Source organism: Chiloscyllium plagiosum, unplaced genomic scaffold (assembly GCF_037043375.1).
Source record: "Chiloscyllium plagiosum isolate Xiang-an unplaced genomic scaffold, Cpla_swu_hap1 HiC_scaffold_25, whole genome shotgun sequence".
NCBI lineage: Eukaryota > Metazoa > Chordata > Chondrichthyes > Orectolobiformes > Hemiscylliidae > Chiloscyllium > Chiloscyllium plagiosum.
The window spans coordinates 10,056,316-10,073,511 of record NW_028270163.1 but is presented as its reverse complement, the minus strand read 5'-3'; the positions used below and the strand labels follow the sequence as shown (position 1 = coordinate 10,073,511).

Below are 17,196 nucleotides of genomic sequence, written 5' to 3'. Positions count from 1 at the left end.
TGAACACAGAATGCGACTTCGTAAACTCTTGGATAGAAATGGTCTTTCATTATATAACATTTTTAAAAGAATTTATGTTGATATGCTTATTTGTAAGCAAATTGTACAGGGACTGTTTTAAATAATTGGCTAAATTAAAGAGCACTTAATGATCAATTCAAATTACATGCAGTAAAGAAGCTGAAACATTAATAAGTGTTTGGTATAACTAGTGTAATGATACTATAGCTGTAAGAGGTATATTTTGTCCTGAATTTTTATGAAGAAAGTTTGAGACAGAGGTGTTGAGTGGCGTCCTCAAATCTAGTAAACAGCTTGTGAGGCCTTGGGTTTTTTTAAAGGTTGGAACAATAGAATCTGAATGGGTGGGGTCAAGCTCCCGCAGAACCAAGATTTTTAGTTTTACCTTTCTGTAGTTGCTGGGGCCTTGAAGCTGGACATGGAAGCTTTTATTCCACTCTCTGTTACAGCTAAAAGCTGGGGTCCTCTTTCTGCTGCTAGAATTACATGTGAGACAATCGATTTTACTGAATTTACCTTTGCCAAAGGTGTGTTTATGGAATGTGACTATATTGAAACAGTCAATTAGTAGTAGTTAATATAGTTAGGTATTTCAATAGTTATAATTAAGCCTATTCTTTTATTTTGTTTTTATTTTACCTGCATTTTAATTGTTGTATAAAAAGTATATTTTGAATGAGGTTGAATAGTTTGGCCAATCAAATTGCATCTGGAACACAAGGCCTTATACTTACCTTATAAAATAAGTAAAAGTTAGGGTCTAGGCTACCTTTAATATATTTGGAGGAGCTTTGGTCTGGTCCATAACACTACTGACTCCTCTGTATCAGACTGGGCTGAAAAATTCAGAGTCCAGCTTCAATTCCTGTTGATATTTGTATTTTCTTCATCAGCTACTTTCCAATTCTGGCAGACTTGTTATACGGAATTCAGTGTGATGTTTGTGTGTTGGGGGGGTGGGGTGGGGTGGGGGGGTGGGGGGACTAGTGGGGCAGTGATGGTGGAAGGGAGGTGGGCAAGGTAGAAGGAAGGATAAGGAGATTAAATGGGGACCGGACGTGTCTGGCAAAAATTTCTTGGTGGATCACTGGACATGGGTTAAACTGGTTTCTTTACATTAATTCTGAGGGTGATCAATTTTCAGGAAGTCCAGCCTTTATTATCATCCCGAGTTACCCTGAGAAGGTGATGGCAAGCTGGCTTCTTATGATGGGGACACCACTTTTAGACAGAGTTTTGATAATTAGAATTTCACTTAGATGAGACCAGGTAAGGAAGGCACACTTGCTTCCATAAAGGACACTATTGAATCATTTTTAATTTTACCATAATTCATCATTAACAAAATCCTATGATGGTACTGTAAACTCACATTATCTCAATTATTAGTCTGGGATGGTAATCGCCACATTACTATAGTATACCTTTATGGTTCAGGAGGATAATGACACAATTGGGAGTGTAGGTGAAATAAAATTTTCTGATTTATTTTATTATGCTATCAATCTAATTTGGCAGCTGTCTTTTATTTGATGAACACAACTTATTCATTGAGCCAATTATGTTCTTCAATTTCACCGTCAATGCAAGGAACAACTCTCCTCACATTTGAACATCTATGAGAGGAACGTCTGATCCTGAAACATAGATGTTACAGTCAGTTTTACATTAAAAAAGTCAGACTTATGTGGATTCAAGATTATCTGTTATAAACAATTTCTGAGATTTTTTTAGGTATAATGTCGAGGATCTGCATTGGCAATCATATTTACTCTTTTACTGTGTTGCATCTCACGCGCTAACTCCAAGCAAATTCTGCAGCCATCCCTGTGTATTTGTAATGTAAAAGTCTTGCATATGGTGACTAACAGAACTTGTGTCAGTATCTTTTCCCAAATGTACTTGATCGTGCTTCAAAGGACTGCTCCCCCCAGTGATTCTGCCTAATTCTCCCTGCTGAATTAGAAGGTCGTGGGTTCAAATCCCACTCCGGGGACCTGCACACAAAATGTAGATCTGGCAGCCCAGTTTATTTCTGAGTGAAAGTTGTCTTTTAGAAGTAGCATTAATATGAAGCCTTATCAACCACCTGAGATGACACCTAAGACCCGGTACAATTCTGAAGAGGAGCAGGGCAGTTGGTATTGATGCTTTGATCAGTATGTGGCCCTCAAGCAACATCACTACAGCAGATGATGTGGTCTTTATCCTTTTGCTGGGCGTAAACTAGCTGTTGTGTTCTGCTGTGTTATAGCAGTGGCTACCCTCCCAAATCACCTCCTTGGCTGGAAATGTTTTTGGACATGACCTGAGTGAGAGTACACTAGATTCAGGTGACAATTCTGGTATGTATGTTGGGGGTCTGGGGTTTTTAACAGTCTGGGCTCTCCCTGTCGCTGAGTGTAAGTACCTGTCCTTTGCTCAGACCATCCCTGCGGACTGTGTGGCTGGCTCCCTGACAGCAGGCACACAGTTCTGCTTCTCTTTCCGGTGTGTGTGTGTGCGCGTGTGCGCGTCTGGCTGCCTACAGATACAGCTGGACCGTAACCAAGTTAAGCTCCACAGCTTATTGGTGCTTAACAGTTACCTGCTTGTTTCTTTGGGATCACTCGATCAGATTCAGCATTCCTTAGGAAGGTCATCTGTAGCTTAGTGGAGAGAAGGTCAGTTCCATAGGAGTCTCCTATTTGCCACTGATGAGTGCAGTTAAAGATACCTTGGAGTATTCTGAACCTTGCCTAATGAAGGTAGCAGATGACCAAGTCCCTTATGGGCAGAGAATCTTGGATCACCATCATTTTGAATCCACCTTGTATTTTTTTTTGCCCTCCAAGTCGGTTGTTCATGAGCACAGGTTTCAGATTTCGGACAGGAACCTACATGTATATGTCATTACATCATCATCTCTTCTTAACCTGGGCCACACTGAAATCTCACTGACTGACGGTTAGGAGCAGAACCTTTTTTCCTTCCTGTAACCAAATCATGAGCCAATGCAGTCTAGATAAACAAAGTTTTATGTCCAGCCTTCAGCTGTTGAAGGGTGGAATTCTCTGCTGTCATTGTGGACAGTTTGCAATGTCCAAACTATCCTAGACACCTAAAGCATGTAGAGAGTCATTTCCCAACTGTTCAAACTGGGTTCTTGCAGCTTGGTGGACCTTCTCACTCAAGGTTTTTTCTTTATTGATTCACAAGATGAGGGCGCCACTGGCGAGGTCAGCATTTATTACCCACCCCTAATTGCCCAGAGGGTAGTTAAGTGTCAAGCACATTGCTGTGGGTCTGGAGTCACATGTAGGCCAGACCAGGTAAGGATGGCAGATTCCTTCCCTAAAGAACTTTGGTGAACCAGATAGGTTTTTCTTGATAATGGATTCATGGTCATCATTAGATTCTTAATTCCAGATTTTTATTGAATTCAAATTCCATTTATCATGGCAGGATGAACATTATCTGAGTCTCTGGATTAACAGTCCAGTGATAATACCAATAGGCCATTGTTGCCTCTTAGATGCTCAGTGACAGACCAGTACCGTTTCCCACACTGTGAGCCCACTGGCTCTGACTATGCTCGAGAGTGGCTAGCAAGGCCAAGGATGGGGCGGATATAATGATACATTGAAGTAGATAAACACCTCAGCAAAAAGACCGACATAAATCTGACTTAATTGTTTTCTGTAAAATCACTCACTGTTCCCAATCAGAACTAAAACACACTGGCAGGCTCTCTCTGGAATGTGTTACAGGTAAATATGAAATTTCAATGCTGACACAGGAAAAGAACAGGAAAAGATAGGTTCTGGAAAAGTCACAAGAGCAGAGATAATATAGACATGTAGAGAAGCAAAGAAGGCTGCCTGCATTTCACTAAACCTGTCCTATATTTAGTTATTTAATGATCATGTCTAGGAAAGACTTCTATTTGAATAGTGAATTTGATGCATCGACCTATCAGTCTCCACAATATATTTTGTAAGAGGCCACACCCCTCTAGTAAATACGTATTGAAGGTTTGCAGCCTGACTGTGGTTCGGAGACTAAAATTAGCAGTTGACGCATTCAAAGGTTATCAGAATCGGCAGAAATGTGATATTGAGTTAACAATCAGATCAGACAGAACCTTATTGGATGTCAGAGCAGACTTGAGGGGCTGAATGGCCTACTCCCACTCCTGATTTGTATGTTTGTACAGTATAGTATAGTAGGGAGAGGGGCAGGAGGGAAATCTCTGCAATGGGGCTGCATACAGCCCAGCTGGAGGACAGCAGATTATCAGCCAAACTGTAAACTCAGGTCGCGGTTCAGTCCCTTCAGGAACCTGGAGTTTGTGAAGTCCCGCTGGGTTCCATCAGGCCACACTGACTGCGGAGTGGAAAAGTAACCCATCAGCGCTTCAAAGTCCATCTAGATTCTACCTAGCCATCCTCAGATGATCAAAGGCCTATCTTTCATAACCTTATTCCATGCCTATGTATTTCTTCAAAGGTGTACCACTATCACCTTGTTAGGTAGTGTGTTCCAGTTCCCCAATGCCCTCTGGGTGAGAGCACGTTTTCCTCAGCTCTTTGCTACTACTTCTAGTTTGCTTTATGAATATTTCGTTTGCTGGGACTGGCTTTAGTCAGGGGGATCTTGTGGAACAGTGGGTAGCACTCCAGTCTCCCAACCAAAAACTCTGGGTTTGAGTCCCACACCAGGACGTTTGGCCATGGAAAGACAGAGGTTTTGGCTGTGTGGGCAGGGAGTTGGCTCCCAATGCCACGTTGTTTGATCAGGCACTGAGTTCAAATTGAATGAGGGCACCAACCCCTTAGAAACCTAGAAACAACTTCCTGCTTAGATCTGCTGGTCATGTTCATTGCCTGGTGAGCCCCTTTGCTGCTTATTAAGAATCTCAAATTAACTGTGGAGCTGCCCTTGGATAGCTTCTCCCTTTGGACACACTGGTAAACTGAATATTCAGGACTGATTTAGTGCACTTTATGTGACTTTCCCCCTTTTTGCAAACAGCCAGAGTATGATTAACCTTTTAGCAATTTGGTTTACTTGGCTATTTGACTGTGGATTCATGCAGCGTACTGAATGGCTCTTGAAAATGGAGTCACAGGTAGACTGAATAGTGAAGGAGGTGTTTAATACGCTTGCCTTTATTGGTCTGAGCACTGAGTACAGGAGTTGGGAGGTCATGTTGCAGCTGTACAGGACATTGGTGAGGCCATTTTTGGTATGCTGCATTCAGTTCTTGTCTCCCTGCTATAGGAAAGATGTTGTTAAACTTGAAAGGGTTCCAAAAAAAATTACAAGGATGTTGCTGGGGTTTATCTACAGGGAAATGCTGAATAGGCTGGGGCTATTTTCCCTGAGGCATCAGAGTCTGAGGGAGGACTTTAAAGAGGTTTATATAATCATGAGGGGCATCGATAGGGTAAATAGCCAAGGTGTTTTACCTATGGTAGGGAGAAGTCCAAAACTAGAGGGCATGCATTTAAGGTGAGAGGGGAAAAGTTCTAAAAGGGTCTTAAGGGGCAACTTTTTCACGCAGAGAGTGGTGCGTGTATGGAATGAGCTGCCAGAGGAAGTGATAGAGGCTAGTACAATTACAATATTTAAAAGGCATCCGGATGGGTATATGGATAGGAAGATTTGAGAGGGATATAGGCCAAATGCTGGCAAATGGGACTAGGTTAACGTGGGATATCTGGTCAGTATGGACAAGTTGGACCAAAGGGTCTGTTTCTGTTCTGCACGACTCTCTGACTCTGTGATAGCTTAATTGGGGGCAGACAAAACTAAGGATTATGTTTCACAATAAAAATTGGAATGAAAGGGGGGAAATGCAGCCAGATATGAGACAGGCACCTTGTACAGTGTATATCTATATATCAGCTTGTTCTACTTGAACTGCCCACAGTGAGTTCCTCCAGCAAGATATGTACTTGGAGCAAATTTGTCAAACAAATAACCCTCTAGATTAGTAGTTGGAGAACTGCAACACTGCTGAATTAATTTGATATAGCTACCATGCTTTTCCCTGCAGATTGAAAGCTTTGCTCCTTTAAAGTTTCATGCTTTTTGAGTGAACACTTTAAACTGTTCAAATTTAAAAGCAGCAGGCTTGAAGTACTGCTTTCCTTTCTAAATATTCCAGTTGCCACACTATAGATTCTTTTTCAGGGGAGAGCAGAGAGTAGCTCCAAGTTCAGGATCCAAGTTTGCTAATTGCGTTGAACAGTGGAAGAAGTGAAGAAAAGAGAGCAAAGTGCTGATAGATGGAGAGGATGGAAAGAGACGTAGACTGGAGAAAAGCTGAGCGGACACCAGCAGAAAGGAACTGACCATAGATAGAAAGGAAGAGGAGGAGGAGGCATGCAAAGCGAAGAGACAACTTTTGACTTGCAGGCAAATCAAATTACAAAACGCCCTGCAGAAGCACCTCTACTCTTGGAAAAAGCTAATAAAAACAAGGAACTTTTTTACATCTCACTTCAACAGCTGTCAAAAATAAATTTAATATCAATGCAGAAATATCTGCCAGACTACGATGCACTTTACAAAAAGGTAGAATCTGTTAATTTTAAAAGAATTTATCACCAATGAAAAGCAGCTTGCTGTGTCTGACTGCAACAGATATGTGACATAGCAGTGTTGCCACTAGATTAGCTGTCACAAATGTGACATTCCATGCCCTACTTGAATATTTAGAAGTATAGTGAGCTGTTGCATCTAGAATGTGACCTTTATCTGTATTTCTCAAGGGTATTTGGTAGATTTTAAATTCTGTTTCTTATTTGCACTGTTTGACTCATTGAATTCTTGAGTTACCACCTTGAACACGACTGCTTCAGTATTGGAAAGTGTCCTTCAATTCCCTCATGCTGTGAAATTACTTTGAAAAGGGACAAGGCACAAAACAATTTGTCTTCCCGTACATGAGGCTGTGGGACAGTGATTGCTAATCCACAAACATCAATTATCCGAAGCCATTTTACCCAATAGACTTCACCTGAACACAAGACACAGTGTAATGCTGGTACCTGCCTATAGTCCACAGTCATAAAGTTAATAAATATTTTTGCAAGAGACTGCTCATAAATCTGGTGAGCCTGACTGAGCAACAACAGTATGGACGTCACAAAGTTGGAAGAGAACAAATACTAAACATTAACTTCAAATCTAAGGTCATGCCTTTTTTTTAAACACTGAAAGTCTGACGTTTTGACCAGGCTCTTGAAAAGCAACTGAACTATGAACTTGATACTGAAGACATTATGAAAGAAGCCATTTCTACCCCAGCCCTCCATCTAGTTCTCGTGTGTCTAGTCCATGACTCACCCATGTGTCTTGCTGATAATTGCAGTAAAGCACAATTGTGGGGTCATACTGATGTTTCTGATCCTATTCTATCAAAGTGCCACAGTATGTCCCTTCAGTTTCCTAGTGTCACACATTACTTGTCCCTGTGATGTCTTACTTTGATCCTGTTCACACTGCTATTGGCTGAGTTAACCTGTTATTTATGACTCAGAGTTATCCTGGACAATAAGACTGTCTCAACATTCTAATATCTTAGAGTGCAGCGTGACATTCTGCAGGATTTACAGCACCTGGCATAATCCCTGCTGTCTCTTAAAGCAGAATAAGCAAATCTACTGTCCAGTTTCTGACTTGACTATAGGTGGCCATGGCCAAACATAGCTCTGTTTGGGCTCTGAATGAGACAGTTCAGAGTCTATACATTTAAATCTTGGTGCAGCCAGGTTTTAGGTGATGCTGTTTTGTCCAGTATAAGATGCTCAATGTTATCTGTGAATGGGGGTTCTGAAGGTGATTGATCTACTGACATGACCGTAAAGAGGTGAAAGATCTGCTTAATGACTCGAAAATCACAACCTGCAAGTGTGTCATTTTAGACCTAGGTATGTCACTGTCCTGAGGGGGAGCATATTCCTGGTTCCCTGCCATTCCTGTATGTTTTGTGGTCAGATTTGTGCTTTTGCTGTTTTTAGATTAGATTACTTACAGTGTGGAAACAGGCCCTTCGGCCCAACAAGTCCACACCGACCCGGCGAAGCGCAACCCACCCATACATTTACCCCTTTTTACCTAACACTACAGGCAATTTAGCATGGCCAATTCACCTGACCTGCATATCTTTGGACTGTGGGAGGAAACTGGAGCACCCGGAGGAAACCCACGCAGACACGGGGAGAATGTACAAACTCCACACAGTCAGTCGCCTGAGTTGGGAATTGAACCCGGGTCTCTGGCGCTGTGAGGCAGCAGTGCTAACCACTGTGCCACCGTGCCGCCCACATTTAGTTGCCTTTCCCAGTGGATTACACACTTGTTGGGAATGGGTTTGAGGGAGGGGCACCGGATATGCTGGGGAGGGATGAAGTAGTCTAGTAATTGAAGTTTGATGCTCAAACTGGCCTTCTCCTGTTTTCATATTTGTATATTTGTGGAACTGAAAAGTGACTGAGGGTTAGGAGGTCTGTGCAGAGGTCAAGTAGAGTGGAGAGGCCACAATTAATTTAATTATGTACAGACTGTGGATTGAGCTTGGCTGGCTTTTTTTCTGGGGAGATTTGATAGCGTTCTAGAGGAAGCTTTGCCAGCTGGATGGGAAATTGAGCGTGATTTCTGACAGAGGATATAAAAAGAAAGCCAGTTATGGGGTTTCGAAAAGCTGCAGAGGTAAGTGGTAAGCAGCAGTAACAAATCCTAGCATCAACCAGAGACAAATTATGGAATAATGTTACAAAATTAGAATGAGAGGCACTCTATTTGAATGTATGGATGTGAATTAGCGGTGCTAGTGGAAGTAAATCAGTTTATGGGTTGCAGGATCTGTAGGAGAGTGATGTCTGTTGACAGGAAGCCAACGGAAGAATGTTTCAGTCCAACAATCTTGCTAGAAAATGGTTCTTTTCAAAACTGCAGTCTGTCAAGAGTTAGAAATGGAAAGGGAAATATGTCCACTGGAAAGATTGTCATGTATATTAGCAATGGCAGAGATGATGAATTGATGAGTTACTGATTTTTCTACGTGCTCATTAAAACAACTTGACTAAAACTGACCACCATAACGTTTGCAGATTATTAGAGAAAAATGTTGTGTTGTGTGACTGTTAATACACTTTAGAAATCTCACAAAGCGCAATATGACACCAACTATATGACCTGCTGTTCTAAGTAAAAGGTAAAGTCACCATATTCCTGCTCTCTCATTAGAGAGCGAGAGAGTCATAGAGATGTACAGCATGTTCAACCTATCCATGCTGACCAGATATCCCAACCCAATCTAGTCCCACCTGCCAGCACCCGGCCAATATCCCTCCAAACCCTTCCTATTCATATACCTATCCAAATGCCTCTTAAATGTTGCAATTGTACCAGCCTCCACCACTTCGTCTGGCAGCTCATTCCATACTCGTACCATCCTCTGTGTGAAAAAGTTGCCCCTTAGATCCCTTTAATATCTTTCCCCTCTCACCCTAAACCTATGCCCTCTAGTTCTGGTCTCCCCAACCCCAGTGAAAAGATTTTGCCTAGTTATCCTATCCATGCCCCTCATAATTTTGTAAACCTCTATAAGATCACCCCTCAGCCTCCAACACTCCAGGGAAAACAGCCCTAGCCTATTCAACCTCTCCTTATAGCTCAAATCCTCCAACCCTGGGAGCATCCTTGTAAATGTTTTCTGAACCCTTTCAAGTTTCACAACATCTTTCCAATAGGAAAGAGACCAGAATTGCACGTAATATTCCAACAGTGGCCTAACCAATGTCCTGTATAGCCGCAACATGACCTCCCAACTCCTGTACTCAATACTCTGACAAATAAAGGAAAGCATACCAAACCCCTTCTTCACTATTCTATCTACCTGTGACTCTACTTTCAAGGAGCTATGAACCTGCACTCCAAGGTCTCTTTGTTCAACAACACTCCCTAGGACCTTACCATTAAGTGTATAAGTCCTGCTAAGATATGCTTTCCCAAAATGCAGCACCTCGCATTTATCTGAATTAAACTCCATCTGCCACTTAGCCCATTGGCCCATCTGGTCAAGATCCTGTTGTAATCTGAGGTAACCCTCTTTACAGTACACTACACCTCCAATTTTGGTGTCATCTGCAAACCTACTAACTGTACTTCTTATGCTGGCATCCAAATCATTTATGTAAATGACAAAAATTAGAGGACCCAGCACAGATCCTTGTGGCACTCCACTGGTCAGAGGCCTCCAGTCTGAAAAACGACCCTCCACCACCACCCTCTGTCTTCTACCTTTGCGCCAGTTCTGTATCCAAATAGCTAGTTCTCCTTGTATTCCATGAGATCTAACCTTGCTAGCCAGTCTCCCATGGGGAACCTTGTCGAACGCCTTACTGAAGTCCAGGTAGATCACCTCTACAGCTCTGCCCTCATCAATCTTCTTTGTTACTTCTTCAAAAAACTCAATCAAGTTTGTGAGACATGATTTCCCATGCACAAAGCCATGTTGACTATCCCTAATCAGACCTTGCCTTTCCAAATACATGTACATCCTGTCCCTCAGGATTCCCTCCAACAACTTGCCCACCACTGAGGTTGGGCTCACTGGTCTATAGTTCCCTATCTTGTCCTTACCACCCTTCTTAAACAGTGGCACCACGTTTGCCAACCTCCAGTCTTCTGGTACTTCACCTGTGACTATCGATGATACAAATATCGTTGGTGAGTTTAACCTGAGGCTCACTACACCTCGGGTAAGAGATAAAGTTGAGAAGGCGGAATTTTCATGGTAACCTCAGCTGGTACACTTGCAGTTAGCATCACTCTACTTAGCAAACCAACTGTCCAGTCAACTGAGGTAATCCCATCTATTGAACTACCACAGTAAGAGGGTGTTTGCTACACAGGTTCAGGACAAGCAAGGGGCTCTGAGCAGCTGGCTTACAGTGTATGGGTCTCAGTACCAACTCCATATCCAGTGTAGACAAACAATAATACTGCACACTACTGAGGAGTGTTCCCTTTACAGACTGAATGACAGACTAAGCACCTTAAGCTTGAGAATGAGGTGGCTGTTGCCTAGTTTCTGAGATTTGCTTTTACTGAACAAATATTGCCTGACGAATGTGCCTAGTTAAGGGTTGAGAAGCAGTCGTGATATATGTGGTAACCCCAAAACTCAATAAAACAGTGATCATACCTTCCAGGTCAATTGTGCAAGACATTGGGCCCTTCAGCTGGCAGAGTATTGTGCAGCAGGGACAGCCATCTGATGGCAGAATGGAGCCACTAATATCTTTGCACTAGTGTGTACTATACTCATGAGAATGCTTTGGGTAAAAGACAGTTTGCCCTCTGGAGGAGATGCTGCCAAAACATGCAAGCGAGGTAATGACAGGGCAACTGTTCACTGGACCAATGGGATTTTACTTCTGTACCATGCAGAGGCCTAACAGGCATGCTCTAGGATATCCCAATTGTCAGGCACTGAGGGAGTGGTGTCAAAGGTCAAGCACGACTCAGAAAGATACAGGAAGGACTACCGACCAGCCAGTTGTTTCTCCTTACTCCGTCTCTTTTTCTCCATCCGTCTGAGGCGCTTCTCCTCCCGCCGCTTGGCCTCCTCCACCTCCTGGTGTTTCCGGCACTTGTGGAAGTTCTCCACAACCACACCCACAAACATGTTGAGCACAAAGAAGGCGACGATCAGCAGGAAAGAGATGAAGTACAGCAACATCCAGGGGTTGTAATTCATTATTGGCTGGAAACATGAAGACAGTAACTTAATAAGACACTTAAAATCATGGATTCACACAGCACGGGAGGAGGATATTTGGCCCATCGTGCTGGTGTCAGCTCTTTGAAGTATAATCCAATTAGTCCCACTCTTCTGATCTTTCTTTTCCCTTCCAACTATACATCCAGTTCCTTTTCTGAATCTTACTATCGAATCTGCTTCCAACACCCTTTCATGACCAGACCATGATGATCTGTGGTGTAGGAGAAGTAATCCCAGCAAGCCTTTTGTTCCTTTAGCTATCAATTTAAACCTATCTCATCTGGTCATTGACAATCCAGAATCAAAAAGTTTTGCGATGGAAAAGCACAGAAGATCAGGCAGCATCCGAGGACCAAGAGAGTTGATGTTTCAGGCATAAAGCCTTCATCAGGAACTCTCCTGCTCCTCGGATGCTGCCTAATCTTCTGTGCTTTTCCAGTGCCACACTTTTTGACTCTGACTCTCCAGCATCTGCAGTCCTCACTTTCTCCTCACTGACAATCCAACCAGTGAAAACGACTTTGCCATCTTTACTCTTTCAAAGCTCCTCATAACCTCGAACAAAGTTAAAAATCATACACCAGATTATAGTCCAACATGTTTATTTGGAATTATTTGTAATTTTAATCTGGTGTTGTGTGATTTGTAACTTTGTCCATCCCAGTCCAACACTGGCACCTCCAAATCAGTTCTGTTCAAAATTCCATTAAATATCTTTGCTCCAAAAGCAATATTAGTTCCTATTGGAACATCTCCTCTAGCACTGATTCCTGTTCTGGTTCTTTAGCTATGATAAAGGAAGTTGTGACAGCACACTTGGAAGTGGGAAATCTGTGTATTGCACAGCATATTACTTTCAATCCTCTTTCTTGGGATATGGGCATCTGACAAATTCCTAACTGCCCCTTCACTGTCCAAACTCAGTTAAGAGTCAACCACATTGTTGTTGGTCTAAAGTCACATGTAGGCCAGCAGATTCCCTCTCGAAAGGGTGTCAGTGAACTAAAGGTTTTTTTAACAGTCAGTTTTATGGTCATGATTTGGAGATGCCAGTGTTGGACTGGGGTGTACAAAGTTAAAAATCACACAACATCAGGTTATAGTCCAACAGATTTAATTGGAAGCACACTAGCTTTTGGAGTGTCGTTCCTTCATCAGGTGTAGTGGAGGGCTCAATCCTAACACACAGAATTTATAGCAAAAATATACAGTGTGATGTAACTGAAATTATACATTGGAAAATTGATTGTCTGTTAAGCCTTTCATCTGTTAGAATATCATGGTAGTTTCACTTCTTTCATGTGTAAATCACAAAACTTTTTTTAAACAGTTGCATTCTCAGGTTAGCTGTTAACAATGGTGATAGCTAGACAATATGTTGAAGGTGAAAATGTGTTGCTGGAAAAGCGCAGCAGGTCAGGCAGCATCCAAGGAGCAGGAGAATCAACGTTTCGGGCATGAGCTCTTCAGGAATCCTGAAGAAGGGCTCATGCCCGAAGCTTCGATTCTCTTGCTCCTTGGATGCTGCCTGACCTGCTGCGCTTTTCCAGCAATACATTTTCAGCCCTGATCTCCAGCATCTGCAGTCCTCACTTTCTCCTAGAATATGTTGAAGGTGTTAGCCCCCCTGTGTTCTCTGTCTATGCCATGATGTTTAGATTTGATTTTAATCTAAAAAGTGAGATAACGGAGTTTTACATGAATGCATGCAGTTTTTGAGTAAAGTACAATGTAACTCTGCAAGTACAAATTCACCCCACAAAATATATGTGTGCATGTGGGTCTTTGTCTGGGTGTATGTGTCTATCTGTCTGGGTTGGGGGTTGTGAGTGTGAGAGTGTTTGAGTGTGTGTGTATTGAGTGCAGAGTGTCATAAGCCTGTGAGGGGGTGCATGTGGGAGTGTGTGTGTCTGTAAGGGTGTGTGTGTGGGTGTCTGTGTGCACGTCTTTGTGTATGTGTGTCTGTGTGTATAGGAGTGCTGTGTGTATAGGAGTGTCTGTGTGTGTATAGGAGTGTCTGTGTGTGTGTAGGAGTGTCTGTGTGTGTGTATAGTACAATGGTGGTCATCTGTGATGTGACATGAACCCAAGGTCCTGGTTGAGGCCCTCCCTATGGGTACCGAACTTAGCTATCAGCCTCTGCTCGGCCACAACCCCTAACCCAGACAGACAGACAAAGACCCACATGCACACATATATTTTGTGGGGTGAATTTGTACTTGCAGGGTTACATTGTACTTTACTCAAAAACTGTATGCATTCATGTAGAACTCCGTTATCTCACTTTTTAGATTAGAATCAAATCTAAACATCATGGCATAGACAGAGAACACAGGGGGCTAACACCTTCAACATATTGTCTAGCTATCACCATTGTTAACAGTTAACCTGAGAATGCAACTTTTTAAAAAAGGTTTTGTGATTTACACATGAAAGAAGTGAAACTATCATGATATTCTAACAGATGAAAGGCTTAACAGACAATCAATTTTTCAATGTATAATTTCAGTTACATCACACTGTATATTTTTGCCATAAATTCTGTGTGTTAGGATTGAGCCCTCCACTACCACCTGATGAAGGAGCGACGCTCCAAAAGCTAGTGTGCTTCCAATTAAATCTGTTGGAGTATAACCTGGTGTTGTGTGATTTTTAGTTTTATGGTCATTATTACTGAGTCTAGCTTTTAATACATGATTGTTTTCATTGAATTTTATTTACAATGCACTTGCTGCTGGGGTGAGATTTGAATCCATAATCCCAGAAATACTCTGGGCCCCTGGAATTACTCAACCAATGATATTACCACTCCACTATCATCTCCACATTCTAACCCTGTAGTGATTTTGTCAATAATAGTGAGGAGGTCCAAACATGACGACAGAACAGATAATATTATTGAGATAATGGTACAGGGGACCTAATGGTACAGGAACCATTAGGGTTAGCTCATGGTTATTTCCAATTGCTGTAGATAGCAGTTTGGATCTCTGCGGCCCTTATAAAGTCATACAACACGGATACAGACCCTACAGCCCAACTTATCCATGCCAACCAGGTATCCCAAACTGAATTGGTCCAATTTGCCTGCTTTTGGCCCATATCCCTGTAAATCTTTCCCTTATCCATGAACTTGTCTAAATGTCTTTTAAATGTTGTAACTGTACCCACCTCTACCACTTCCTCTGGTAGCTTGTTCCATATGCACACTAACCTCTGTGTGAGAAACTTGCCCCTCATGTCCCTTTTAAATCTTTCCCTCGCTCCTTAAATTTATGCCCTCTAATTTTAGACCCTCCTACCTTGAAAAAGGACCTTGGCTATTCACTTTATCTTTACCCTTCATGATTTTAAAAGTCTCTATAAGCTCTTCTTTTCATTGGAAGATTTCAGCAGTGGCTATTGAAGAGCCTGCCACCCAGCTTTCAGCATATAAGGACTGATGTGAGGACACAACAGTACTTTCATTTTGACTGTGTATCTTATCCAGTGCACCCTCAAATTGGAGTGGAACACCAACAGCATTTCCAAGTAGAAGATCAAAACTGGCTTCACATTATTTCTGGAATCACTAACCACCAAAAATGCATGGAGAAAGGACACATTTAAAATTTGCTATGGTTATGTGGACATAATTTCTTTTCCAATTGGAAGCTGGCTTTACCCTCCATTAGGGATGGATTGCATAACTCCTCTTACAAGTGTTGATGATTTGAGCATTATGAATGGGGATGCCAAACCATTGGAAAGATTCATTCCTGTTTATGGGGATACAGTATATCTTGATGCACTGTGAACTGCGATTCCTGGACTACTGGGAATAATGTTTCAAGGAGCAGCCAGAATGAGAACAACTTTCTGAGATTGGGATTGAACCTTGAACAATCATGGGATTTGAAATCAGTGTTACCTGTTGATCTATTCCCACTGCATCCAAACCATCATACATAATGTCGACCCAGCCATCCTTCGATGCAAGAACAAACAAGGACATCAGGGCCTGTTAGAAGAAAATAATAAACTTATGTCAACATGTTATTAATCACATATTATGCTGGGGTGATCACTTAAATGAGTACTGACAGCAAGATTAATCAGTTTTATTTGGAGAGAGATAAACATCACGTAGTCTTACCCAGGACCGCACAGGTCAATGACACTGTTGACCTTGGCTTTCAGCAAACCTGATCTCTTACTGTCTAAATAAACGCCAAGCACGGTGAGATTTGCAATTCTTTCATTTTCAAAGCAGAGCGTACTAAATGTAAGAACAAAATTAATGGATAAATGATGAATGGCTCAGAATTTAAACTTGTTCTACATCGTGTTTCACAATTTGGACAACAATGTTTTAGGTTTGTTGACAACTGAGGAGAAATGGGCAGCACAGTGGCTCAGTGGTTAGTATTGCTGCCTCACAGCGCTAGGGTCCCGTGTTCGATTCCTGCCTCGGGTGACTGTCTGTGTGGAGTTTTCACATTCTCCCTATGTCTGCGTAGGTTTCCTCCCACAGTCCAAAGATGTGCAGGTCAGGTGAATTGGCCATGCTAAATTGCCAATAGTGTTAGGTGCATTAGTCAGGGGTAAATATACGGGACTGGATCTGGGTGGGTTCCTCCTTGGAGGGTCGGTGTGGACTTGTTGGGCAGAAGCGCCTCTTTCCATACTGTAGGGAATCTAATCTAAATACACGAATGATGTGGGGTTAGCAGCACAAGAATTCTGCTCCTGATTTTACTTGGCTCATGCATTATTAGTATTGGAGAATCAGAAAATGACCTGTTTATGTTTTGAATTTAAAGAAATGTCAGAAGCATGCTGCAGACAATTGTTTACATGACTCATAAATATTTGTAGTAGGAAAATAATTGGACTTTGTAAATATAGATACTTCAGAATAAGCAATAAAAAGTTATAATTCCAACCCAAAGTTAGGTTGTACTGAACAAATTTATTGTATATCAGCTTGGCTTACTGGTAGAGAGCTTTCATTTCTGCATTAGCCCTCCATCAAGACTTGAGCACATAATCTTGACCTGGCATGGCATTACAATCATGAAGCACTGCAACTTGCCAGGAAGACTTTCCTTTAATAAAAAGTCAAACTGAGGCCTGTTAAAATGAATGCTAAAACTGCTACAGCACTAATTAATATGAACGTTAGGCTGGTTTCTTGGTCAATGTACCCTTTTCCCCAATAGGAATCATCTCACTGGGGGCCTGTCACATGCAGCTGGTACAAAATGGTGGCTGAGGGTGCAAAATGTCTGCTCTTATTACCTCAATCAATGCATTCCAAATTAGCTTGTGTTTTGAGTCTCAAAGATAAACAATGAGAATCACATTATGAACAGCCTTTGATGGTATAACATGAGGCATTGATGTTAAACATCTTA

The 17,196-nt window shown here is 42.0% G+C and overlaps 1 protein-coding gene across 8 annotated transcripts in view; it reads right to left on the bottom strand.

Annotated features, from left to right (window-relative positions):
- cacna1g (calcium voltage-gated channel subunit alpha1 G) overlaps positions 1-17,196 on the bottom strand; it is a 611,364-nt gene that overhangs the window by 77,898 nt on the left and 516,270 nt on the right. For 5 of the 8 annotated variants that reach the window (XM_088000446.1, XM_088000447.1, XM_043714394.2 and 2 more), the window contains 2 exons: positions 15,711-15,800; positions 11,569-11,782 (listed from right to left, as the gene is read on the bottom strand). In XM_088000446.1, coding sequence (XP_087856572.1) covers positions 11,569-11,782; positions 15,711-15,800 — 304 coding nt within the window. The remainder of the gene's footprint in view (positions 1-11,568; positions 11,783-15,710; positions 15,801-17,196) is intronic. The other 3 variants (XM_043714392.2, XM_043714398.2, XM_088000445.1) reach the window with 1 other exon arrangement.